This window comes from Lodderomyces beijingensis (genome assembly GCF_963989305.1).
Source record: "Lodderomyces beijingensis strain CBS 14171 genome assembly, chromosome: 3".
NCBI classification, from domain to species: Eukaryota; Fungi; Ascomycota; class Pichiomycetes; order Serinales; family Debaryomycetaceae; genus Lodderomyces; species Lodderomyces beijingensis.
The window spans coordinates 229,791-256,976 of NC_089972.1; the positions used below are offsets into that span (position 1 = coordinate 229,791).

At 46.6% G+C, this 27,186-nt stretch overlaps 8 protein-coding genes across 8 annotated transcripts; 3 read left to right on the top strand and 5 right to left on the bottom strand. All coding sequences in view use genetic code 12, as the record gives it.

Annotated features, from left to right (window-relative positions):
• Positions 1-813: 813 nt before the first annotated feature.
• Positions 814-3,510, bottom strand: LODBEIA_P22200 (uncharacterized protein; the record flags this gene model as incomplete). The annotated part of the gene is made up of 1 exon (XM_066972196.1): positions 814-3,510. One exon carries the CDS (start codon positions 3,508-3,510, stop codon positions 814-816), a length of 2,697 nt encoding a protein of 898 aa, XP_066829158.1.
• A 4,437-nt stretch (positions 3,511-7,947) lies between these two features.
• Positions 7,948-11,124, bottom strand: LODBEIA_P22210 (uncharacterized protein; the record flags this gene model as incomplete). Its single annotated transcript, XM_066972197.1, has 1 exon — positions 7,948-11,124. One exon carries the CDS (start codon positions 11,122-11,124, stop codon positions 7,948-7,950), a length of 3,177 nt encoding a protein of 1,058 aa, XP_066829159.1.
• Positions 11,125-12,270: 1,146 nt separating this feature from the next.
• Positions 12,271-13,608, bottom strand: LODBEIA_P22220 (uncharacterized protein; the record flags this gene model as incomplete). Its single annotated transcript, XM_066972198.1, has 1 exon — positions 12,271-13,608. The coding sequence occupies one exon, from the start codon at positions 13,606-13,608 to the stop codon at positions 12,271-12,273; it is 1,338 nt and encodes a 445-aa protein (XP_066829160.1).
• Positions 13,609-15,126: 1,518 nt separating this feature from the next.
• Positions 15,127-17,775, top strand: LODBEIA_P22230 (uncharacterized protein; the record flags this gene model as incomplete). Its single annotated transcript, XM_066972199.1, has 1 exon — positions 15,127-17,775. The coding sequence occupies one exon, from the start codon at positions 15,127-15,129 to the stop codon at positions 17,773-17,775; it is 2,649 nt and encodes an 882-aa protein (XP_066829161.1).
• Positions 17,776-17,878: 103 nt separating this feature from the next.
• LODBEIA_P22240 (uncharacterized protein) lies at positions 17,879-18,994 on the bottom strand (the record flags this gene model as incomplete). Its single annotated transcript, XM_066972200.1, has 1 exon — positions 17,879-18,994. The coding sequence occupies one exon, from the start codon at positions 18,992-18,994 to the stop codon at positions 17,879-17,881; it is 1,116 nt and encodes a 371-aa protein (XP_066829162.1).
• Positions 18,995-19,118: 124 nt separating this feature from the next.
• Positions 19,119-20,282, top strand: LODBEIA_P22250 (uncharacterized protein; the record flags this gene model as incomplete). The annotated part of the gene is made up of 1 exon (XM_066972201.1): positions 19,119-20,282. The coding sequence occupies one exon, from the start codon at positions 19,119-19,121 to the stop codon at positions 20,280-20,282; it is 1,164 nt and encodes a 387-aa protein (XP_066829163.1).
• A 43-nt stretch (positions 20,283-20,325) lies between these two features.
• LODBEIA_P22260 (uncharacterized protein) lies at positions 20,326-21,498 on the bottom strand (the record flags this gene model as incomplete). Its single annotated transcript, XM_066972202.1, has 1 exon — positions 20,326-21,498. The coding sequence occupies one exon, from the start codon at positions 21,496-21,498 to the stop codon at positions 20,326-20,328; it is 1,173 nt and encodes a 390-aa protein (XP_066829164.1).
• Positions 21,499-22,475: 977 nt separating this feature from the next.
• On the top strand, positions 22,476-27,170 carry LODBEIA_P22270 (uncharacterized protein; the record flags this gene model as incomplete). Its single annotated transcript, XM_066972203.1, has 1 exon — positions 22,476-27,170. The coding sequence occupies one exon, from the start codon at positions 22,476-22,478 to the stop codon at positions 27,168-27,170; it is 4,695 nt and encodes a 1,564-aa protein (XP_066829165.1).
• Between the last annotated feature and the right edge of the window lie 16 nt (positions 27,171-27,186).

Consider the following 27,186-nt stretch of genomic DNA (forward strand, 5'->3'; position numbering starts at 1 on the left):
GAAATCTCTCTTATCTAAATATCATTATCTATTAAAACGTAAAAACCAAAAAAATAGTATGGGCAAGGGTGATACATAAAACAAATTTTTCCACCTGTCATCCTCGCAAACACCACACAACTCTCATTTTAAAAAAAAAAAAAAACTTGTAGTAATAAAAAAAAAAAGGGTCAAAGTCCATCATCAGCTTTCATCTTGGGGAAAACAAAAAAAAAAGAATGTGGGTGGGGGAACCAGAAAACAAAAGCCTGGGGAAAGCATTGTTCTGGGTGGTAAAGTAACAGACCAAGAGGTATATCCCTCACTCTATGCTGTTGATTGCAAATAAAATGTCTCTCTCTCTCCTTCTCTTTTTCTATAATAGTCTCTTTTTTTTTTTTTTTTTTTTGGGGGGGATTTTTTTTTTTTTAAATAAAATCGTTTATATGGTATTAGTTCAGATTTCGCAGTTCAAAAAGTTTGTCTTCACGCAAGGGGAAAATTAAAAAATATATGGAAATGGTGGTGATGGTGGTGATGGTGGTGTAGGGTATGTCGTCAATAACTAAAAACAGGCTCGATCTTCTTTCTCTTGGTGTTTGTATTCCAAAAATTGAGCACCTTTGGGGAAAATCAAATTTGCAAAATCTCATTGGGGAATATGAAATCTCAAATCAGACAAGCGCTCTCAAATTAAAATGTAGGACCACCCAAAGCAAGAAAGACGAAACCCATCTCTAGATATTGACTCTTGTAAAATGCAACTGGTATGTGATTATGATTATGTGAGTGTGTATGGAAATGCATGACATGAAAAAATAGCTACGAGCAGACTCATGTAGATTTTTCGTGTTGAGTAGAAACTCTTTGCATGGACACAAGGAAATCTTCCAATGATCTGGAATCGTGAGCGGGCTTCTTTGACGACTTACCGTTACAGAAGTTGTCAAACGATTCACTACCACTCATAATGTAGTAAGCACCTCCCATGACACAAAAGACACCAAAAGACCAGACCCAGACTCTGACAACGGTAACAATGTCGGTCCAGTTTTGCGACCACCAGCCAAACAAAGTAAACATGGTGGCAATGATATCGACAATCAAAACGGCACCAGACAATTGCCAAGATGGAATCGAGGACCAGAATGGACCTTGGGCTCTAGTGATGAAAATCAACCAATTCTCAGTCAACGAGATCTGCAAAAACAAGATACCATCCAAACCACCAAAGTTTTGAATGATACCACCTCTTGGCAAAAACATGGTGGTCAAAGTGATCCAGGTACCAATGGCCAAAATCAAACCAAGAATGATGGACATACCCCACAATCTAGGAGTGTTCCACTTGACTGGCTTGGGGTCATATGGAGCATTATCGTAAGCAATGGCCAAAGTGGCAACATCAGCGAAAATGGCAATAAACACAACCAAGTCAATGTTCAACGAGTGGTTCAAAATGGCAATCCACAAACCGAGAAACACTTCCAAGTGCAACGACAAAGCAATACGGTAGACAACATAAGAATACATTCTGTGGAAAATTTGACGCGAAGTCTTCAAGGCATCGATAATGGCAGACAAACCTGGTGCCAAGAAAACGATATCGGCAGCAGAACGGGCAGCATCGGTGGCACCTTCAACGGCAATACCAGTATCGGCTTTTTTCAAAGATGGCGCATCATTGACACCATCACCAGTCATGGCAACCAAGTAACCTCTAGACTGCAAGATTTCAACAGCGTTATACTTGTGTTGAGGGAAAACTTCAGCAAAACCATCGGCATTTTCAACAAAGTCGGCAATCTCGGAACCAGCCATGTCACCACCACCAGACAAACCCAATCTGTCGGCATCGTAAATGTTGGTACCCAAACCCAATTGACGACAAGTCTCCTTGGCAATACCAACGGCATCACCAGTCAACATCTTGACTCTCAAACCCAATCTTCTAGCTTCGTTAACAGTAGCAGCAGTATCGTCTCTTGGAGGATCCATACATGGCATAATACCCAAGATTTCCCAGTGGCCTTCGCCTCTCTTTCTAGCAACACCAAGAGATCTGAAACCTCTCGAGGCAAACTCGGCAACGGTGTTTTGGTAGTTTTCGTGGATATCTTCAGGAATAGGGTGGTCATCTTCAACAGTCTTCAAGACAAACAATGGAGCACCTTTAACACAAATAATACGTTCACCCTCGGGGGATTCGACAATAGCAGTAACTTTTTTGGAAACAGGGTCAAAAGGTTGAAATTCAATAACCTTGTACTTGGGCAAGGCAGCCTTGGCTCTTGGATAGTTGATCAACGATTTCAAAAAGGCCTTATCGATAGCATCCAAACCCTTCTTCTTTCTGGAAGCAGCCAAACAAGCAGTCAACATCAAGTCATCTGGTTCGACACCTTCAACAGTATATGGTTCGTGCAAGGACAACTTATTCTTGGTCAAAGTACCAGTCTTGTCCGAACACAAGATTTCGACACCAGCCAACGATTCAATAGCAGACAACTTCTGGACAATGGCTTGCTTCTTGGCCAAGTAAGCGGCACCAACAGCCATGGTGGTGGTAACAACGGCTGGCAAACCGACTGGCACACCAATAATGGTGATGGCCAAAGTGTATCTCAAAATGGGCACGATTCTAACGGTTCTGTAAAAGCAAGCAACCCAAACAACCAACAAAGTAACAATAACAAAAACCAACAAGGTGGTACCAATACCATTCAAGACTTCGGTAAAGTGACCAGTACCCCCCGAGGCCTTGTTGACCAAAGCAGCAGCTCTACCGACAAATGTATTGTCACCAGTAGCAGTAACAACCATAAAGGCTTCACCAGTCTTGACAGTAGACGAAGAGTAACAATTGTCACCGTGTCTCTTGTCAACTGCCAACGATTCACCAGTGATAGCCGATTGATCAACTTGCAAAAGACAATCTTCACTAACAATTCTACCATCGGTGGGGATAACGGTACCATCTTCCAATTGCAAAATGTCACCGGGGACAACTTCGTTAGCGGGAATCTCAACCAATTGGCCGTTACGCACAACCAAGGCGACATTGGCCAAGGTCTTCTTCAACTCATCGACAATGGAGCCAGCTTGGTATTCTTGGATGAAACCAACAAAGGCATTCAACATCAACAAACCACAAATGACACCGAAATCGACCCAATCTTCCAAACCGGCAGCCAAGACAGCAGCAGCCTCCATCACAAACTGAATGGGTCCCACAAAAAACATGGCAAACTTGACAACCATCGACTCATTTTCCTCAGCCATTTGATTCAACCCATATCTCTTTCTTCTCTTGTGCACCTCGTCATCGGACAAACCGGTACGAGGGTCTGTCTGCAACAACTCTTCCGGCACAGCAACAAAGGAAGCACCATTGTCTTCTTCTTCCTCCTCGTCGCCGTCTGCCAAGGGGCCGTTGGATTGAAGCTCGGCCACTAAGGCGTCAATGTCTTCATCTTCGTCGTCAGAGACATTCTTGTCGATTTTCTCGTTGGTGGGCTCTGTTGCACTCATGATGACTGAACCTTTTTATTCTTCTTCTTCTTTACTCAATTGAGGGAAAACTTAACGTAAATGAAAGGAAAGGTGAAAAAAGAAGGGGGGACGGGTGTGATGGATGGAAAAGAAACTGAAAAAAAAAAAAGATTGATGAAAGGTGGAAAAAAGGTTAGTTGTAGGAAAGAAAGAAGAGAAGAGGGGGAAAGAAAGAAAAAAAAAATTTCAAAAGGAGTATCAGGAAGTTTATAAACTGGTTGAACCATGGATGGGATCTTCACCGGTATATATACATACACATGGGAAGGGCTACAATGTGTTGCAGTTAGAAAATGGGCAATATTGAGATTATCCTCTCTTCCTCTGCCAACCGAATTCATGCTAATTTTCTATGGCGGGCGCGCTACCAGATGCGGCCGCTTTGGGGGGGCGGCCAATTGCTGATTAAGAAAGAAAAATAAACACTGGGGCATATGGTAGCGAGCGCAGAGGTTGCATTATATTTGTCTTTTCTTCACTTAGAGGCTAACAAGCTTGTCGGGGGGGGGGGCTTAAGTACTGATGTTTGGGTGTGCAAGTGCGAGCGCGCTACCAGATGCGGTCCGCATTTGGCAGCAAGGAGCCAGAGCCCCAAAAAAAAAAAAAAAAAAAAAAATCCCTCAACTGTTTTGTTTCTAGTGTAGTGATAGGCAGTGGCCCTATTTGCAGTAGGGACGCAATGGGTGCAAAAGATACTACCGAACGGTTATTAACTGGCATCGACAGCAGCCACTATATAGCTCAAACTGACGCTGGTGCAAATATATACCATTTTCTGCATCTGCATCTGCATCCATGTCCTAGTTCCTCAAGTGAGTTAATATGTCAATATCCACGCATCGACGTTAGCTGGAAAGAAGGAGAAAAAAAAAAAAAAAAGTCAGGATATAACCCTGAGGCACCGGGGCGGGAATGTTGTTGTTGTGCCCATTCAACATGGCATTGTTTGAGGTGATGCCCAGGAGCTAAATCTGGAATGGGAATTTATTGCACGTCATCGAGCTAGCCAGGGGGGGAGAGGGAGGAGAAACTGGGACGCTTTGATTGGTCAATTGCGCACAACCGATCCCATGTCTCTATCTCTGTTTGTCTCTGCCTTTGTCTGGTTATATGGCCGCTACAATAACCGTGGAGGGGGGGGGGTGGTACTTTCCAGGACATCCTCCACCGCCGTTTCAGCATCAACATTTGAGGGGGGGAGCTGGACAAGAGCTAATTTCCCGCTCCAGACCTCATCTGTCGGTGAGAAAAAAAAAAAAAATTTGATTGTACGAGTTTGTTTGTAGGGAGAGAGATTCTTTCCTGGGTATCGGTATCGGTATCGGCGTTGGCCTCCACCACGATAATGCAATCTCCCACCAGCATAGCGGGAAAGAAATTCCCCTCCCTCGTCTTGCTCTTCTTCTTCTTCTTCTTCCTCCTCTCCATTCCGCATGCTGCGACAGTATCTTACATGCAAGTTTGTTGTTTTTTCACTCCTGGGTTGGGTATTATATAACTTCCATTACCACAGTTATTCTGCTATATTCTGCTACCTAGTTGCTCTTCAACTCTGTCTCCTCACCACATCCGCATCGTGCCGCATCGCACCTCATCGCTCTGTTTCTGTGGTGACCAGTGCCAGATGTTGTGGTTTCTCTTCCTCCCCTCGTAATCTCCAAACAGGATCGGCTCTTGTAAGCAAGAAACGGCTAAGAAAAGAAAAATATAGCAGCAACAGTAGGGAGAAGGCCAGAGTCGTGCGTTGCATGTCAAAAAACGTTGGCCTGGTTGTAGTTGCAAGAATGCAAGCAACCAATAAAAGATACGAGACGAAGAAGAGGTAGTTGTAACAGTGACAGCGAGTCCAACAGGCGGCTCTACATTAGACACCTCACCGTGCCAGAAAAAAGCCTCCTCTCGTCACAAACCAGCTGGCACCCTCCAATGACAACCAAGATCCACCGCCAAACGAGACTAGACCAGCCGTCCCGAGGCGTTGGGCGTTGGGCGCTCCTCCCCTTGTTGCCTCACTTTCGTGGCAATAAAATGGAGCAGTGTCTCTCCTGGCTCAAAGTATCGTCTCTAAAAACCGAAATCCCTCCCACCCACGTCTTGCGAACAAACCCGGGAAGCAGCAAAAGAAAAGGGAGGCGACACCACCTCGTTCCACGCTTACGTCGGGTCCTTCCTAGCCCCAAACGTTTCCCTCTCCTTGCATATTTAGGCAAAGTCTCCCGCGGAGGGCAAGACGGATGCATCAAGGCCTCAAATTAAAAAAAAAAAATAGATTCATTAACCCTGCGTATTCACCCGACTCAGGGAGAGAGACTAGATTAGAGAGACTGTGTAGTGGATTCTGTTGTGTAGATGTTGTGAGCAACGGAAATTTGCAAATGTAACGCGTGAGAAGATCAAGGTTGCTTACACACGCTGCCGACACCCCCGAAGTTGGAGCTAGTGGAAACCAAGAGAGTCAATTGACCTTGACCTTCGAATCCAAGGCAGATGTGCAAAGTTGAGCTCACTCGAGACGAGCGAAATGACGTAATTGGAAAGACGAGCCTGGCTGATGAAATAATATCTCAGATCGGCAAATGGGAGGAGATGGAGAGATGCAGTCATTTATCTCGCCATCTTTGTTCCTCGTGTTGGAAAATGTAAGATTAAGCGAGGAAGCTAGAGATCATATAATAAATTCCTGAAACCCCGAAAATTTTAAAACGATAGCGAGGTTACAGTCTCGTGAGATTGTGAGACACGTGGTGAACCATGGACCATTCTTCTTTTTTGAATGGTTTAGTCTCAGCTGAACGAACCTCGTCGGAAAGCGAGTAAAAAAAGTCCAGCGGGGAGGTATCCATGGGAGATCAACATAAAAGCATCCCGTTTTTCCCATCTTCAACACGTACAAACTCGCCTCCCCCCTCAGCGTCTATGATCTTAGCGGGTATGGCCCATCCCAGTGTCGCAAGTCCTCGCCTGATCCCGCACGACACGCAAAAAACCCGACACTCAATTATTATTATTATCTTCTATCAGCCGTCCATCGGTTGATGCCACCCGCGCAATTTGTGGTGGGTTTCTGCCGGTTCCACACTTATCTCCATCCCTCGCCAAACCACTTCCTCTCTCTCTACAAAACTCCTGTGATGAACTGTTGATCCGAGGCGCTTTGTGTCGTTGGTTAGGTTGAAGGTACCACCGATGGAATCATCCAAAAAAAAAAAAAAAAAAAAGAAAAGGAAAATGAGCCGGATCTAGATGGGTGTCCATTCGTGAGCTAGATGGTCAGGTTCAAGCATGGGGAGGAGCTAGCTCTAGTCCTGAGGTCAACTCACCTAGCTGACTTCTGTCCTCCTCACGCAATCTCCCCCCCCACCTCTTTCCGACCGCTGAGACGTGAAAAAATTTTTCACATATTTGAGGGAATTTTTACCCACTGGTTGCGAGTGCAGGAACAATCGCGTTGAGGATTTGCAACTCACGTCAAAAATCTGCCCGCTGATGTTATTGCAGCACCGTTCGGCCCGATTTTGCAGCATTGAGCCGGGACCGGAACCGGAAACAAGAGACAAGAAATGAGAAACACGCTTGGGAATCGCATTGCACCACCTCCAGCACACCACTCGAGAAGCGAAAACTTCCTATAGAAAAGCAAGCGTGGGTTCAACTACACCCACAGCGGATCCAAGTCGAGAAACGCCAACTTCATCTACCTTTTAGAAACGGAAGTGGCGTTAAGAAAGGAAACGGCGCCAATTTTGTAGGATTTCCCCCCCCCCCACGCTCCCACGCTCTACCGGCTCACACGAGAGGAAACAGCACGGGAATAACACCTCGGCCGCATAAGCTAAACTCCGAGCTCAACCTAAATTAGACGATTTCACGATACACCAGTGCATTATAACCTCATCCATCGGCCAATTTGTAACTTTTAACAACTTTGCATTGAAGAGAGAGAGAGAGGGGGGCGCATTAATCCGGCTTGGCCCGTTCTTTAGCTCCATGTCTCACAACTTATATTATGAAAAATTGAGAGTGTGTTTTGACCGCAGCGAGATTCGAAATGTGGTGCGAGTGAATCACATCTGATAGGGTCAATCGTTCATTCACACGTTAAGGTAACACCTCGAAGTGGGGTCTCTGGCTTAGGCGATGTGACCTTGCGTCTCGATGTCTTGATCGGGTTAGTTTCGAGAACGGTGGTTGCGAAAAAAAAAGCCCTTCTTGTTTTTTTTTTTTTTTTTTTTTTGCAGCTGAATTTTACAATGTTTTGGCGTGTTTATCACTTGAAAATCTAATGTTTGAACTTGTCTCCCGAGTCAAGTGTGGCGAGAGAATTTCCAAGTCGCCAGCTCTAGAACCCAAGACTTGACCAAGTTGGTTCATTTCCTCTTGTATTCCATGCTATAACCATATATAACCGCACACCCCCTAAACGGTCTCCTTGGAAAGTTTCTTTACTTTTCTCCTCTGCTTCGAGGCCCGCATCTTCCACTTGAGAGGCCGGAAAATCAGCCCCACAAGATAAATAACACACCCAATGAACCGGAAAATAGCCAACCCCGCCACAATCCACAAGATGATCGACAAGAAAATCTCCGAGTTGCCCGCGATCGATCCATCGGGGTTGGTGCTGGGCAACTTGGTCATAATGTCCACCCCCGCGGTACGCAACACAACTGCAATCAAGATGGCATTGGTCAACATCCACACCAACACCGTCACCGTGCGGATAAACGCATAATAGTTATCACCTTTGAATTTCCTGGCGTTGGCCTTGTCGCTCTCTGTTTCCTTCTCCATGTTCTTGAGCTTCTCCAAATTGGTCAAGTAGACATCGTTAAACTCCAGATTCACCTCCGGCGCAACAATAATGATGTTTTCATCGTCGTGGCCCATGAATTTCGCCGCGCCCAAGTCCTTGGCTTGCTCGACGCCCTTGGTGCCCCACGAGACATCATGGATGTTGCAAAAGGAGTAAATGTTGAGCACGTTGATATACGTCGGCGAAAGCAACACGTACTGCACAAACGAAGTAAACATAAAACTAGGTTGCCCGTAAAGAAACGCCCCGACAAAGTAAAGAATATAAGTCGAGGCCATCGACACCACCAAGTCGCGGAATTTTTGGTTGGTAAACACCATGGTGATGGAAAAGTCGTGCTGGTGGTCATTGACAATCATCTGCGCCGTGTGCACCGCGAGGAATATCGCCGAGAACATCATGTACGCCATCAAGATGGCAAAGATGTACGCGACAACGAGGTAAAACTTGCGTGTTCCGCGCGGCGAGTTGCCAAAAGCCAATACAAACGTCACCACGACACAGCCAACATAAAACCATTCAAAGATGACGGCGAGGTACCGCCCAACGTCAAAGTGCATATCGGTGGCGCCCAAGTTTGCCGTAAGGATCCTAAACACCAAAAAAAACGAAGCTAATGAGAACCACGACACGAGAATCGTCACCAATTGATAATAAAACTCCAATTGTAAGAAAAGCTTGCGCAACAAGGAGTGGTCCGAACGCCATATCTTTGTCCAATGGAAAACGGCGTAGGCGGCAGCGAAAAGCGAGCCATTCAACCACCGTCTTCTTTGAAGCACAAACTCGTCAATGTGCTCGGGTACATCCGTTTCAGCCTTGGCCTCCTTCACGTATCGCAACCTATACTTGTGGCCTCGCTTAGCCACGAGCTCAAAGCAAAGGATTCTGTCCTCGGCCAAGTACATGTTGGAAGTGAAGATCCCCGCTTCCTCAAAATTGCGCTCCTTAATCTCTTTTTCATCGTCTTCGTCATCGTTAATCATGGTGCTTTGATGGAGATACTCGCCTTTAAAATACTTCTCCAATGGACCTTGGCCATTGACATTGAGAAGTGCCTCGTAACGGTAAGCACTGAACGCACCGGGCAACACCGAAATGAACCCAAATACACTCTCCATGGGCTTATCCAAGATGTTGGAAATCTTGTATTCGAAATTCTGCGCCGCCACTAAGGGGTTAGCCAAGAGTTTCTTGCTGGGACCCAACGAGGTCCTCATTTCTCCACATGCACCAGCGACATTTTCATCTTTAAAACTCCTCCAAAGGTAGAAAAAGGCATCTTTCGAAGGCCGCGTTCCGCAGTCCAACAACATGATGATCTTGGGGTTCAACACCGGTGCAAATGCCTGGAAGCACCATCGATGCGAGTTGATCTTTCTCGCGTTTTGTTCCTTGAGACAAAAAATGAATTGTATAGGTGACTTGTTGGGAGACAAATTCACCTGTTGATCGGTGATGGTGTCGATCCCCACCGTGGACGTGTACTCATAAATGTGCGACTTGACGGTTTTATCGTTGATCTTGGACTTGGCGTACCCGTCTTGATACAACCCCAATGCAGTCAATAACGTTTGAGTTCTCTTGTTCAAGTGCAATCTTCCATCGCCAACAATGCAAACAACAATTTTTTTCCAACTTTCGTCTCCCCACATGGGGTCCGACCTCTTGGTCAAGTCAGCAACGTTTTCAAAGACACCCTTGAGGGTGCGTGCAAGCAAATTCTCATCTTCATTGTACATGGTGATGCAAATCATAATCTCGGTTTCCCTGCGTGGTTCGTAAAGTGCTTGACGGAGATTATAGTTGAACTTTATGAAATTGGAAGGGCCACAGGTGGCAGCAGTATACCGCATAAATTTGAACTCGCTCGCGGCACTCTTGGCGGCATCGCAATTCTTTTCAAGCAACGCCACCGGTGCAGGTGCATCAATGACATAGTTGCCATTGACCAATTTGGCCTTTTTGATGGTCTTGGTATAAGTGAGTTTTTTAAACTCTTCGTCGTCAAAAGTGATGGTGGAGCCGCGGCTCTTTGTCTTTTTAATCGTGCCACCAAGCAATCCGCCTCGTCTTTTTAAGGTGGTGGCTCTTCTCACCAACTCGGCATCATCCGAGGAGAACAAGCTGTCGTCGTCACCAAAGTTATCCTCGTCGTCATCGTCCTCGTCGTCGTAATCTGCATCAACAAGTGGGTTAATCAAGTAATCTCCGCCTCCAACTCGAGGTGACCGAGGATATGGAGCAGCCACACCGCCGCTACCGACACCGACACCGTCTTCGTAATCATAGTCATAGTCATATTCATATGTGCGTGAAGTTGTACCAGGGTTATAAGCATCAGGAGGAAATTTCAACGCTTCATTTTCCTTGAATGCCACGGTCTTGGATCTCTTGGGGCACGACCCTGACGAAGCGGGGCCTGCTGTTTCGTCGTCTCCAAACATGTCATCGACAAAATCGTCGTCTTCAACCTGGGTGCCTGCCGAAGTCGTACTGCGGAACGTACCTAGCCTCGTCGTCGAGAGCTGATTCTGCTGTGGGTAAACTGCTCCACTGCCCGGATACGAAGCTAAAAACGGATTCAGGTCGATTGAATAGCTGGGCACTGTCGAATACGAAAATGGGTTCTGGGCATATTGCGGTGGCTGTGGTGGCGGTGTCGGTGTAGCTCCAGCTTGAGAATGGCGTTGTTGCAGCAGATACTTTGAAGGCAGCTGCACCGGGTCTAGATCGTCAAAGAGATCATCTTCGGAGTAATTGTCATGCGGATCATTCGACATGCTCTACCGGAAAGTGAATTTTTTTGTTTTCAACCTCTGGAGCAAACGGCTTCTTTTCTCCACCGAAAATCGCCTTGGTAGGAATGTGAGCGAGTGTGAGTGTGTGAGCTGAACGGGAAGGAAAATGGCTTGACGGCGGTGGTGTTATATGGGAAGAATATTTAGCGTTCAGTGTCAAAGCTGTGGATACCTTGGTTTTATAATCCGGTAATTAAAACCACCCAACCCCCTTTTTTTTTTCACCCTTCTCTCGAGCTAAGCGACAGGAGAAACAGCAACCCAGGATGGAACTAGGCTATTAACAGAACCCAACAACAACAACAATAACCGGATTGGATCAGCAAAGTATATGGACTAACAAACGAGGCTATTGTCTGATGTGGTTAGTCTATTGATCTTCATCCGTGTGTGTTCTCCTCGGGGGCCTCGATATCTCCCCCTTAATTGTTTTACACCCACCACCAGCAAAGAGACCGAGTCTAAAATTAGGAACACTCCGCAAATGATGACTATTTACAAATTGTCCAGATCGGGTAATCCCTTTTTGCTGCACAGGTACACTACTTTTTTCTATAAATCACGTGACTGAATTCATTGCCCCTAGTTTTTTTGCATTGTCACGTGACCACATTTTGCGGCAAAGACGGGTGGAGGAGGAAGGCGGTGCAAAGGAGTTTTTTCTTGCAAAGCTGAAACTTGCAAAAGATATAACCATTTACAGCTTGAGGATGGAACTGAGAGCAAAAGTCCAGTGGAGGTCGGTGTTGTCCGTGGTTTGGACTCGAGGTGTATACACACTTGGAAGGTCTGCTGTTGCAAACAGATGCAAGTAATCAACGCAACGGCAAGGGATCCTCTCCTTCTTTCGTTCTTTCTTTCTTTTTCCTTCTTTTCTGCTCCTAACCACCACATAGCTTGTTTACACGGAAGCTACAAACTTTCAAATGTGTATACCTCTCCAGTCGAATAAAAGTCTTGAAACGGAAACGTGCCATAAACAAGAAAAGAGAGCAGTTATAAAGCCGATCTAGTCGCTAGAAATTTCATGCCATTAGCACAATTAATAACAGTTTCGGTTAAAAAGGCTCGCGCCCACGTGATCATTCACAAGTGACCTCAAAAAAAAAAAAAACAACCACCCGGCAATCACATGGCGAAAAGCGGCAACTGGCTATGGACCGGCACAAATTCAATCACCTTTGCCTTCAGCTTCTCATCCTTAAACACAAAGTTCCGTTGTGCAAGCAGCAACGGCAACACCGTGGCAATTGTCGAGCTGGGGTACTCGGGACTGTACAACTCTACATCTCTGAAATAGGTCAAACTGTGCACATTGGCAGTGGTGGCCCACCAGGCAAGCAGAAGGTGGGGGTTCTTGAACGCAAGCTTGGCAATCTCAAATGCCGTCTCCGTATCGCACGTCTTTGTGCAAATGCCCAACTTGACCAAGCGCTCAAGATTGAGCCCTTCGTAATCGAGCAAAGTGTTGGAAGCCAGACAGAAATACTTTAGCTTGGGGTACTGCGCTTCAAACAATTGCACGCCAAACACTTGCTTCATCTTGGCCGAGCCTTCGCTAGTTGGAGGGCCCAAACACGAGATGCAAAGCACCTCCAACTCCCCAGTCTCAAACAACTCGGAAATTTCGAAAAAAGTGGTGCTCTGCGGCGCCAAATTGTCAAACGTCACCCGCCCATAGGCATTGTCCTTAAAGTACAACCTCAACTTCGAAAGCTTAAGTCTGCACTTGGCAACCTCTCTCAAATCGGCATCGGGCACATTCAAGGCATTGAGACCAAGCGACAAGTCCTTCAACGAAGACAACTGGTTCAAATAGGAAAACTCGTGCGCCCGATTAAACTGAATCATGGCAACTGAAACATAGGAAACATCCAACACTTTACTCATGTACCCCTTCATGATAATACCATTGGCACTGCCATGCTTCCTGATATTGCTCTTGGCCTTGTACCCTTCAAGCATCAACGAATTCTCGCACTCTTCCGCATGCAGAAACTGACCCGTGACAGAAACACTCTTGATTCGCGAGCCAAACTGGCTTCGAAGCCGCTCAATCCAAACTTTTGAACATTTTTCAAATTCAATCTTTTCAATAACTTGATCCTTGCGCATCTGTTCCAAATGCCGGTCAAAGCTAATCTCAGACACAAACGTGCAATTCTTGGTCAGTTCATTGTATATATCACAGGGCAACTTTCGGGGAAAAAGTCGAGCGAAAAACGCATGTCTATTGTATCCAGACTTGGTGGCGGGAAAACTATACACATGGATAAACCGGTACAATCTCCCAAGACCCAACTTGTAAAACTCCAGATTCAACGCGACCAAATTCACAATATCATGTTGGTTCAAATGGGACAAAATCTGCACCAAAGCCTCGGCGGGGAGCAGAACAAGATTTGGCTTTTCACTCGATGCAAGAGGAATCGCTTCTCCATGCAAGCATGTCTCAAGCAGCGCCATTATTTAGTCACACCTGCTTTTTTTTTCCTTCTATTTTGCGAGTAAATGCAAGGGGAACCAGACAATAACAATGACGGTGGTTATGACAGATGATGATGATGATGACGATGATGAAAGTTCCCCGGGCCCTGATTTATAATAACGATTCCCCCATATCGTTGACATTGATGCAAGAATCATTTCAGGCAACTAGTGCACAAAGTACCACTTTCCTTTCTTGTCAGATTTTGAAAGTTGTGATCATTATTACAAGGTAAGTGCAAAAAAACAAAAAAAAAAAAAAAGTAATCGACATCACGCCCAAAACTTGCAATTCTCTTGTACTTACCAATTGATTTCATTTTCTTTTTTTGGAGTAGATGTTGTGTTTTGCCAAGGGGAAGTATACCAGGTTCAGATATTGTGAACCCTGCTTCTTTTTAATTAACGTAAATCAACAACCAGTCTGTCTTATGGCAAAGAAACCGCCATCCAATGAAATACTAATGTTGCCCCCCCCCCCATAAGTTTATCTCGTCGCTGTTGATTCCGGCTCCTTTAAAAATACACTGGCTTTCAAAAAGCTAACCACGTGACTGCAGCCGCATTTGGGTGTCACAACCCCGGTTTTGTGTAACGCGGCTTTCTTTTTTTTGCAGCACAAGATGGGCGGGTAAAAAGATATCAGATGGGATCTACTCCAGAACACAACTTCATTTCTCACGGACGCCATTCTGTGAAAAACGGGACCGGGGGAAAAGGTGATGAAATGGAGAGGTTAGAAGAAAGGTGGGGTTTGGAATATATATCAAAGAGGTCTACAAACAAAATCATCAAAAATTAACAAGATTCATGAATAGACCACCTTGTTTATCCCCGCTTGAGTGAACCAAAACAAACAAAATGCCACTGATTCTCGTGAATAGAGGATTTCCACGCTATTATTTGCTTCTCCAGTCGCGGAAGTGCTAATGCGCAGAAACGAGCACGCACTTCATAGGTCCAAAAAAAAAAAGAACCAAACACTAGCAGTTCAAATTCTTCAAGGCCTGGTTTCTTTCTGCGCTCCTGCTAGTGACCATTGAGATTCTTCTTCTTCATGGCCTGAAACTACCACCTCAGCATAGTCTGTGCTGCTCTCCTCCATCAAGGCTATTGTGCGCTTGCAGTGGATATTCGAGGTCAAATAATGGACTTCTCTAGAAATCCGTAAACGCCCCAAGTGAAGAAGAGTTTTTGACTTGAAACCATGCTAAAACCACCAGGAGGATCTTTTCAGGATTGCAAGTTATTTATCAACAATCAGTCACCAAACAGGTCCTCGCACAGCTCACATCCCCAATGCCACAGTTTCTGGCGCCACCCCAGCTTCAAATTCGATCTCCGCGCTACCAGCTGCTCCCACTAGTGTGACGTGTTGGTAGTGGTTGTCAATAAAAAAAAAGTGAAAAATTCCCAGGATCCATAGACCCCATTCACCATCACTCCCCGGTCCAAGAAAGACAAAACAAGCTCTCTTTTACTTTCAAGATATAGGAAATGTCCGTTTTTGTTGCCAGAGTCAAGAATGTCATTAGCGGTGATACGGTGATAGTCAATCCTGCGAAATCAACTCAGGTGCCACCGCCAGAACGGGTCATTACCTTGGCGTATGTCAAGCCAATTGACGAGTTTGAATCAAAGGAATACTTGCGCCAATTGTTACTTGGAAAAGAGATCAAGTTTCGAGTGTTTAACAAGGTTCCAACTAGAGAGTTTGGTGATATTCAGGCTCCGATTTTTGCCTCGTTGATTGAGTACTTGTTGGCAAACGGATACGTCAAGGTCAAAGAGAATCTCGCCGAAAACGACGAAGAGGTGGAACATTTGAGGCAGATTGAGAACCAAGCCCGGTTGAAAAAAGCGGGGCTTTGGAATCTATCCAAAAAGAAAGTCGAGATTGTCCCCATTGACGAGCAGCTCATTACAGAAACGCAACAAAAGCCCGCCAAGTTGATTGTAGACAAAGTCATCAGTGGAGATCGAATCGTTGCAACTGTCTTTGCTGGCAAGTTGAAAGCGTTCCAGTCGCCGTTTTTGTTGGCAGGTGTAAAGACCCCAAGGACGGACGCAGCTGATCAACCGCAGAACCTCACCAAAATCGCCAAGGAGGCAAAATACTTTGTTGAGCTGAAATTGTTGACGAGGGCCGAGTTGGAGGTCACCGTCATTGGAGAGAGCCAGACTGGCGTGCCAATTGCATTGATAAACAACAACGATGTCTCGGAAAAGCTTCTTGAGCAAGGTCTTGGAGAAATTGTCGATTGGCAATCTAGTTTGGTTGGCTCTGCCGAGATGAGCAAGTTGAGAAAAGCCGAGCTTATTGCAAAGGCTCTGGGTAAAGGCATCTTTGCCAATACCTCGTCGCCTGCTTTAAAAGTGAAAAGCGACTCCAAGTTGGCACCTGGCAAAAAACTCAATGTTTCCATTGCAAAAGTGGTTAGTGTCGATACGTTTGTAGTGAGGTTGGCCGACGACGAAGAAGTTACTGTTCAATTATCGTCGATAAGAGGTCCGAAACCAAACGACGCCACGGTGACATCAGACCCCGCCCAGCAGCAAGCCTTGGTTGCTTCTGTTCGTGAGTATGCAAGGAACCTACTCATTGGCAAACAAGGAACTTTGTATGTTGACGGGTACAGAGACGAAAACAAGGAGTTGAACCTCCCCGCAAGATTTTTGGTGAATATCAAATTGGGCAACACCGACATTTCCGAGCAATTGGTCAGCGCCGGTCTCGTTACCGTCATTAGACACAACAAGGCCACTCAGAATGAGCGCTCAATGAATTGGGACAAGTTGATTGAAGTGGAAGAAGAGGCCAAAAAGGCCAAAAAGGGGATTTACGGTGATTTGAAAAAAGTCTTGACTGTGGGAACAAGAACCATTGACGCCTCTGAAAACCTCACCAAGGCCAAGACTTTTTTTAACGGATTCAAGCAAAAGGGAAGAATCAGCGGTTACCACGTTGAGTTCATTCCCAATGCAACAAGGGTGAAACTCTTTCACCCAAAAGATGGAATGAAGTTGACGTTGATCTTGGGAGGTATTTCCAATGAGAAGCAGGATTCGCTTCCAGAAGGCACTGCTTATTTGAACAGGAAGTTTTTGCAGAGATCAGTCGAGTTTGAGATTTACAGCACCGACAAGTTGGGCTCGTTCATCGGTAACCTCTACGCCAACGCCAATGCAACCGCACCAGTACAGGAACAACTCTTGCAACAAGGCTTGGTCAAGATCCACGATTTTGCAATCAACACCAACCCTCAAGCATCGTCACTCATCAAGGCCGAAGACCGGGCCAAAGCCGAAAAGAAAGGAATTTGGAAAAACTACGACGCCGCCAAAGCCGAGGCAGCTCAGCAACAGCAACAACAGCAACAGCAAGGGCAAGCTTTAGCTGAATTGAAGCCCAAGTTTTTTGACATTGAGGTTGTCGGCGTAGAGTCCCCCGGTATCATATCGTTCCACATTACCGATGCAAGAACTAAGCAGCAGTTTGCAGCTTTCAAGCAACAATTTCAACAATTCCATGCTCAATCCGTTAGCGCTTCCAAGTTGAGCCAGGACTTGCCCGTTGCTTTCGATAAAGCGCCCAAGAAGAACGAGTTGGTTTCGGTGAAGTTCGACGAAGATGGCAAGTACTACCGTGCCAAATTCTTAGGGTTCGACAAACTGACAAACAAATACGAAGTTGTGCATCTCGACTACGGCAACAAGGACAAGGTGCCGCTTAGAAGTTTAAGGCTCTTGCCAGCGAAATTCAACACCTCGGCATACCCGCTGTTTGGCCACAGTGCAACTTTGCAAAACTTAAAGTACCCGCCTGACTATCTCGACGATGCAGTTTACGCCATCGACGAGTTGACGTTGGACAAGAGCTTAGTCATTAGCGTCTTGCCCGGAACGGACGCCGAGTACGAAGGTGTCTTGTATGACTCGGAAAAGAGTTTGAAGGAGTCGTCGTACACTATCAACAAGGAGTTGGTCAAGGATGGCTTGGCCGTGGTTGACACAAAATTGGTACCACCGGCAGTAAAAGACTACGTGAATGACTTGTTGAAAGTCCAAAAAACCGCCAGGGCCGAACACATTGGATGCTGGGAGTTTGGCGATGTTGCTTTTGAAGAAGAGAGTTTGTTAGCATGAGATGATTGACACATCACGACATTACGATGATGAACAAAAAAAAAAGAAAAATAAAATGAAACAAAATGATGAATGCATGTATATACACATACATATCCAAAGTCTATCCAAAGAATTTGGCATACTTTGATTTCTCCTTTTCCTTTTGTTGAACGAGTGCTTTCTCTGATGCTTCGAGTTTACTCGAAACGTCCTTGTCGTCAGGGACTATACCATGCGCCCGCTTCAAATCCACCACTGCCTTGTCGTATTTCCTCAAATTGAAATAGCTCAAACCTCGCCGATACAAGGCCTTGGCCTTCTCCGGGTCCGTGACATTATCCATCTCCATTAAAAAAGTAGAATAGTTGATGGCGCGGTCATATTCGCCCAACTGCATCGTGACCAAGCAGAGATTCAAATAAACTTTTTTCTTCAACTCGCGGAACTTGACAAAATAATCAGGACTTTGATCTTCGTCAGGGTCGAATTCGACCACGTAGCGGAGACATTTGCGCCACTTCAAGAAAGCCAGCTGCTTATCGCCCCTTTTGAAGAGGAGCGCTCCGCTCTCTTTCATCTTCAACGCCGCGTCGTATGCCTCCTGCGCCGATTCCTGGTTGAAATTGGCGTCGTCGTCGGGATATTCTTCGTAGATGTCCCCGCCCACGGGGTCGTAGCTTGCGTTGTACACCGGCACACCCATCGACTCATCCCATGCGCCACACGACTCGATCACCACGGGCACCACCGGCACATTCTCAGCGTCAGTCTTGGCTCTCTCAATCTCGCGCACCACACACTTGCCATGTATCACGTGGCCAAACACCGTGTGTTTTCCGGCCAAGTGGGGCTGAGGATAGGTGGTGATGAAAAACTGCGAGCCGTTGGCTTGCACGTCGCCGTTGTTTGCCAGACAGAGCTGAAATGGAGGAAAATCATCCACTAGGTTTTCAGCTGGGATCGGGATCGATGTATCTGAGCCCGATATGGTGGAGATGTTACCGCCGTCTATACTCCCGGCCTGGACCACGAAATTCTTCATGACCCGGGTGAAGTGGTTGTTGGCGTATGAATAATGGTGGCCATCGATGGTGCAACCTCGACACAAGTTGAGGAAATTGCTGCTTGCTTTTGGCGCTAGCGTGTCATATAGCTCAAATACCACGCGTCCTATTGGCTTTGAGTTTATCGTGATGTCAAAGTAGGCATGCACCAGTCCCATAGTTTCAATTTTCATTTTGCATCGTGCGATGAGATAGAGGTTATGTGGGGTCCTATTTTTTTACATTTTTTGCTCTTTTCGCAATCAATTGAAATTTCCACCAACATGTTCATGTATTCTTGCAACCATGACTAAGGCAATGTTTGCAATTGGCATCCGTCGACAATCCTGTCTCCGCAGCGTACGAAGCTACTCACAGAATGGGACATACGCAAGCTTGATCTCCAGCTCCGTTGAGAACGTGACGCAACTACTCCAAAAGGGCGATCGCTCATCATACATCCTCGCGCAATACATCCCCGAGCCAGCACGCAACACATTTGTCGCTATCCGGGCATTCAACTTGGAGATCAACAAGATCCACGACGGAGGCCTGAACACGCAGTCGAGAGCCCTGCGGGCGTCGCTGCAGATGTCGCAAACGCTCGGTGTTTCCACTGCTGATCTCAAGTTCAAGTTCTGGAGCGACTTGATCCTCCGCGTATTCACCGAGGACCCCGACACCACTCTGGATCTCGGTGAACCCATCGCTATTCTCTTGCGCGATGCGTTGCGCAACAATTTGCATTTGGACATTGCTTACTTTCAGCAGTTTTTGCAAACGCGACGCCATTTCGTCAAGAACAATGCTAGCTTCCGCACCACTAATGATATATGCAGCTACGGCGAAGGGACCTATTCCCAGCTCAACTACTTGACCCAGGGAGTCTTGCTCTCGCCTTCAATCTCGCCTTCTTCCATCAAATTGTTGGAACTTTCAAACGAGCTACAAGGGCTAGTCACTGATATCTCAGCGCATTTGGGGCAGAGCACAGCGGTCGCTTCCATGATCAACGGGTTGCGGTTTTACGCCTCATCACGAAACCAAGTCACCCTCCCCGAGGACCTCATGACCAAGAACGGTTTATCCCAGGAGCAGCTCCTCCGGTTATTCCAGGGCCACGCTGACCCAGCGCAAGTAGACGAGGCGCGCGAGAAACTCAAACAGGTGGTGTACGAGACTTCGATCGTGGCAAACGACCACTTGCTCACCGCGAGGAAGAAACTCGCTGATTTCCAAAACGAGGCCGGTGAGGTGGTCCGTGCCCATGCTAACGATGCAACGTTGCTGAAGTTTGCGAGAAAGTGGCGCGCGGGCGTACCGGATACGATATTCACGCCCATGATGGTCGGCATCCCCACCAGCTTGTATTTGCGCAAGTTGGAAAAATACGATTTCGACGTGTTGAACCCCAAGTTGCAGCAGCAGGAATGGAGATTGGCATGGACTTCCTTCAGAGATTACTACAAGAGAACAATCTAGTTCATTCGAAAAAAAAAAGAAAAAATTTCCTCAATTTTGGGTCTTATCCAGTGTCTGCTGTGTTTGTGTTTGTGCTTTTGTCGTTCTTGGACGTTAATATCTTGATGGGCTTGATTGGTGCCGCGGGTGCTTGCTTGGGTCTTTGCGACTCGATTGGCACCGGCCCCTCACTCGGCGCGGGGGGCTTGCTGTTGCCCTCGGATGAACCAGCTGGTTTGTTCTTCTTTGGAGGCCGCTTCTTTGTTCGTGTGCGCTTCGTAGGGGTAGATTTCTCCGTACTAGCATTATTATTATTATTATTATTACTGATATCTGCATCAGTTGTTTCGGTTTTACCACTCTGTTTGGCTTCCTTCTTTGGTCTTTTCTTTTTGTTGGCGGTTGCCTCTTTGGTTTCTGATCCCGGTTCTCCTTCGGAGGGCTTGGTTGGTTCATGGGGCTTTCTTGAGCGGCGTTTACCGCTCTTGTTGCCCTTGGCGTTCTCCTTCTCCTTCTTCTCCTTCTTCTCCTTCTTCTTTCCATTCGTTTCATTTTCTTCCTTCTTTGCTTCTTTAGCTTTAGGTTCATTACCTTTTGCCTTCTTGTTCTTTGCCTCAGCAGCGGGAGCTTTCTCCTTGCGTTTTCGCACTTGCTTCTTCGCCTTGACAAGGTTAAACTCAGGAGTCTCATTATTCAAAAAGCTCAAAAACTTTTTGAAAATCTCATCCTCACTCAAACTCCACTTGGGATCGTTCTTGCCCTTGTCTCCGGCGTCTTCCAGAAACAGCTGGCTTCTCAAGTCCACCATCTTGTGGAAAAGAGACCTTTCCACCATGGGAACTGTAGAATCTCTGTCATCAGCAAACGACTTGCCCTTGACAAAATTGGCAAACGCCTCCATATCGGTGACGTTTTTGAACGCAACATAAGCTCTGCTGTACACGGGCACTTCAAAAGGCTTCAGCGGATACGAGCCTTGGACATAATAGAATTGCATGATCTTGGTAGCATGGTAAGGGTAGATTTGAGCCAACTGGGCTAAAAATTCGCGTTCTCCAAGCGACGGAGGCAACAATCTGATGGTGAGTTTGTTGCTTCGAGATCCAGCATCCAACAAGCTCGTCTTGTTGCTTCCGGGCTTGCCTGCACCGGAGGCAAGCGGGGCTCTCCGCGAAGACGAGCCGCGCGATTGCGGCGGTTTCAAAGGTGGGTTTCTGCTCGGTGTCACTGATGCCATCTATATGGAAATGGTGCCCCGAGTCAAAAAAAAAGCAAAAAAGCAAAAAAGCAAAAAAGCAAAAGTAGTAGGAGCAACTGCTGGTTGCGAAACGGAAAAGGCGCCTGTCTTGCTTGAAGGATAACGTATTTTACCAGTCTGAGAAGGGATATTCAGTTTTCCAAGTTTGGTGCTCCGTGTTCTCTCGCTACATAGAAAGATGAAAATCTCCGCAGCGGACTTTTTTTTTTTTTCACCTTCGTCTCCCGTGGGTCAGGGCACGGTGGCGGGCCAGCAATACTTTCTTCTACAGAAACGACGCTCGCGAAGCAGTTCATGGTAAGAGAGGCTGATTCAACCAATGCCTGTCTTGAAACAGGGGCCCATTTTTTTCCCCTAACATAGGGGCTAGGGTTTGTTGGTTGATTTTTACTCTTATATCCGCTCTTGTGGTGGGTAGTGGCTGCTCACGTGATGTGTCGTGTCGTGTGAGCCGTAAACCGTGTGTCGCAAAAAGCAAGAGCGCACGTGACATGTCGTGTCGTGTGAGCCGCACGCGGTGTGTCGCAAAAAACAGGAGGCACGTGACATGTCGTGTCGTATATTTTGCGTCTTTGCCCGCCGCTGTCAATGGCAGCAGTTAGTGTGTGTGTGTTGGACCGTTCCCTCGCTGTTGATTCTAATTTACAGAGGAATACATACTACCCACCCCCACTCCTTGCTTCTCCTCATCAATCTTATACATACCACTTGACAGGGCGTTTGCATCTACATCTACGCTATTTATTACTCGTCTACGTTGCCCCAGCTTGGATCAATCACCGCGCAATTCGTCTTTGCATCCCAGTTTGACAGCACAGCAACGACATTTCCAGCAAGTATTCGCGACGCCAACGTTAGATAATTTTTCACCCACATCTACCACATATATCACATATACATATAGAGATAAACCCACATATATTTGTATGCGTGAGTTGAGACTTTATTCATAGAGAATGGCCACAGTTTTAGAACCACCTAGCCGGTCAAGCGTGCCTCCGGAGACGGCGAGGACGCCCCGAGCTCGCTACAGGAGGGTCAGTCTTGATCCCACTACGCTCGCAATTAACGAGTGCATGATAATGGTGTCGGCCATGAGGCGGTCGAACCGGTGGGCGCAAGGCGGGGTGGCTGCGTTGCTCAGCGCCAGCGACATTTTTGGCAGCCACGACGACGACGACGGGTTTGCGCACAACTTGGGCATCTCCTCGGGGTTGAGCGCCCACGGCCACGCACAAAGGACCGCCAACTACAATGGCTCCGATTTGAGCACGGCCCGGCTGGATAACCCGCTTCTTTCGTCGTTTTTGCAATTGCGCTCGATATTGACCGACTCGGATAGCTTATTCGGGATCGACAGCTTGACGTTGCTACAGCCTTTCCTCCTTGTCATCAAGTCCTCGTCCACGTCCGGTCACGTCACGGCGTTGGCCTTGAACGCAGTCTTCAAGTTTCTCACCTACGACCTCATCTCGGTCGAGTCAAAGAGCATCCTGACCTCGTTGCTGCAAATCGTCTCGGCGTTGACCCACTGCCGATTCGAAGCTGCCGACCAAAACTCGGACGACGCGGTGTTGTTGAAAGTGTTGCGATTGCTCGAGAAGTTGTTTGAAACGCCGCTCGCGGCGTTGCTTTCCAATGAGAGCGTTTCGGAAATAGTGCAAACTTGTCTATCACTAGCATGTAACAAGAGACGAAGTGAGGTTTTGCGAAGAGCTGCCGAAATGTCAATGACCTCGATCACCGTTGAGATTTTCTCGAAATTGAAGGAACTCGAACCTGAGCTGGAGACGGGAAGCGACTTGCAGACAAACTTTACAAATACGCGATTGCCAGAGGATGTCATGGGAAGCACCGAAACGGAAACGCCACAAGATTTGGACAAGTTGGAACAGCCAGAAAGTATAGAGATTTCGGAAATTTCAGAAAATTCGGCAATTTTAGAAGAACTTGAGAAACCAGAGAGCCGCCACGACGATGCTAGCACACTTGCTGAAAAGAAAGAGTCATTTAAAAGTGAAAAGACAAAAGCAGCAGCAGCAGCAGCAGCAACAGCAACAGTCTCCATTGCAAATGAGACAATGGAAGATACATTTGGCATTGTTTGCATCAACGAGTTTTTGGGGATCCTAGTCTCCATCATTTCTCCATTAAACCAGCTCCAGCACATGGAGAGCACGAGAGTGTTTGCATTATCGTTGATCAACACTGCTGTGGAAGTTGCCGGCTCGGAAATAACAAAGTACCCCTCGTTGTTGACCATGGTGGCCGACCCGGTGTCGAAGCACGTGTTGCAAATCATCACGACAACCGAGTCGATACCACTATTGAAGGCCTCCTTGCAATTGTTCTCCACCATATCCATCGTCTTGGGGAGCCAGCTCAAGCCGCAGTTTGAGCTCTCAATAAGATTAATCATTCAGACCCTCCAGCCGGAACCTCAACTTGAAAAGTCCAATGGGAAAAAGAGTTCCGCCTCTTCGCCGACTCGTACCCCTATGTCGAAGGAGCTCTTGCTCGAGTCCTTGAGTTTGTTGTGGACACGTTCTCCAGCGTTCTTCACCAAGCTATTTGTCGACTATGACTGCCATTTCGAAAAGACTGACTTGTCAACCGATTTCTTGAAGTTCTTGTGCAAATTGTCTCTTCCCGAGTCGGCAATCTCCACCACGCACAATGTGCCCCCGTTATGCTTAGACGGAATCTTGTCATTTATTGCAGGGGTGAATGAGCGATCGAAGATGCACGTAAAGGGGACCACTACCACCACCACCACCACCACAACAACAACAACAGCAACAAAGACTGAGTTTGACGTGCTGGGCAAACACATTGAACGAAGAAAAAGAAAGACTGCGTTTATCAGGTGCATGGAACTGCTCAACAAAAACCCAAAAGAAGGCGTCAAACTTTTGGCCAAGGAAAAATTCATCTCCGATGATTTAGACTATAATGAGATTGCCAAATTTTTCTTTACAAAGTCGGGCAGGTTGAACAAGAAGATGCTAGGCGAGTTTCTCGCCAAGCCCAGCAATTGCCAATTGTTGGACGCTTTCATTGGCCTTTTTGATTTCCAGGACATGCGAGTCGATGAAGCATTGCGTATTTTGTTGAAGGCATTCAGATTGCCCGGAGAATCGCAACAAATCGAGAGGATTGTTGAAAAGTTTGCCGAAAAATACGTTGAATGCCAAGAGAAGTCCGAACTGCACGACGTTGACCTTGCCGATAAATCGCCCAGGAAACGCGCGGGTTCGGTTGATAACGAGGGTGAGGCGTTGCGACCAGACAAGGACTCTGTATTTGTGCTATCTTATTCGGTGATTATGTTGAACACCGACTTGCACAACCCGCAAGTGAAGCGGCAAATGCTTTTAGACGACTACAGACGCAACCTCAAGGGTGTCTACAATGGTAAAGATTTCCCCGAATGGTATCTTTCCAAGATTTACTCGTCGATCAAGGACCGCGAGATCATCATGCCGGAAGAGCACCACGGCACGGATAAGTGGTTTGATGACGTTTGGCACAACTTGGTCTCGACGCAAGATTTCACCAGTGACGACCACGAGGTGTTTGGAGCTTCTGAATTGTGCGATTTCGACAAGGTGTTGATGGATGCCATTGTGCTCGATATAATTTCCACGTTGATGTCGGTTTACAAGGAGGCGTCAGACGACCATATCGTGACTCGATTGATGTCCTCCGTGGATAAGCTTATCAGCATATGCCTCACTTATAGCATCTATGAGCCTGTCGACATTTTAACCGAGAATCTAGTTGCACTTAGTAGCCTTTCCAAAACAGCAAATTCGCAGATAAAGCATTCCGACGATGACAATATTCGCGATGATATTCCAATAACGCAAGTAAAGATTGAAAAGAAGGAAGAAGAAGTGTACATTAGCAATTTGGCAGTTTGGTTTGGTCGCGATTTCAAAGCTCAATTGGCAGCCGTGATGTTGTTTAGATTATTCAAGAAAAGCGGTTCCAAAGTGACCAAATCTTGGACGGGAGTGGTGGATGTTATCTTGAACTTGTTTGAAAACTGCTTGATCGACCCAAATTTGTTTACTGATTTCCAAAAGAAGATTCAAATTGGGCCGTTGGCAAAAGTCCCGCCAGTGTACTACATTAAAAAAGTCAAGCCCTTGAACAGTTCGGGGATATTGTCCACGTTTTCGTCGTTCCTCAAAGGTTACAGTGATGATCCACCGGAGCCCAGCGATGCGGAAATCGAGGCGACTCTTTCCACATTGGATTGCTTAAAATCACTCAACATTTCAAACATCTTTGCTATTATATCCAAGAGCGACCCCAAGAATTTGCAAGAGTTTATCAATTTGCTTCTTGCAGCAATCCCCGAACGCAACGAGAAAACAAAGAGATTTTACGAGACGGAAACAATGTTTATTTTGGAAGCCACGGTTTGTTTTTGTTTGTTGTTGAACAACCAGACTGTGATGGAAACGGTATTGAAACGCCTTGAGGGCGAAAAGATTGGCAAAAAGGGCCACTTGAGGTTAACCACGTACAAGCTCTTGATTTTGAGGTATTGCGAAAATGAGCAAGTGTTGGCCTCCACCATCAAGTCCTTGAGGGATTTCGACAAGGATCTAGTGAGCAAACACGGCGGACAGATTTTGCAACCACTCTTGTCGCTTTTGGACGAAGATTGCTGGTGCTGCAAGAAATTGCTCGTGGACGAAAACTACTGGAACACGTTGCGCTTTTTTGGCTCTCTCCAGACTTATGCTTTCCATATCGTGCCCTTTCTTGAATTGTTTATTTTAAACTCGAAAGATGAAATTACACCCGAGAATTTTGTGTTTGTGCTAGGATTGATGGATGAGATCTCGTCACTTGGAGCCATTGGGTCCCAGTTTGAGCTTGAAAGCCAGCACAATGGCGGCAAGTTGCCGCAAAACTCATACTACAACGATGTCATGCACTTGGCAAAGAAATCAATCGAGTTAACCGCGCGGTTGTCTCCATTGCTCCACGAGAAGCAATTCCAAAAAAATGGATTGTCGTACTCCTTTATCCAAGCATTGGCCCACCAATGTTTCAATCCGTGTCGCGAGGTGCGCGATTATGCTGTCAAGACATTGAGAGCCAGCACCGCGTCCATCGAGTTGAACGAGGACGTTACCTTCACGGGGCTTTTTGAGTTGGGGTTCGTTCCGCTCTTGACGGAGCTTTCAAAACCCGACGTTTACAACTGCGGGGCCAATGGGTTTGAAAAGACTCAGAACGAGGTGATTTCGATTATAAGCAAGATTTTCTTGATGCACGTTGACGGGTCGAGAATCGACGAGGTGAGAGAAGTTTGGTTTGAGATTTTGGACAAGTTGCAGGAGTTCCACAATAACAACGGCGCCTACTTGAAACCCGAGCTGATGGAGTCAAACAAGGAGATGGTGAAGAACATGGTGCTCGTGATGCAGGCGAACCAGATCTTGACCGAGGACCACCGTGAGACTTGGGAACAGTCTTCGCAGAAAATTGCGAGACTATTCCCTCAGTTGAATATAGAAGTAGGTCTCGAGCAGGATCCTTCTCGCAAAGAGGAGACAGAAAAAACACAAGAGAAGCAAAATAAGGAGGAAGCTAAAGCAAAGGAAGAGGTGGCTGAAAATTCAACCATATAGATCAATAGAGAGAGCG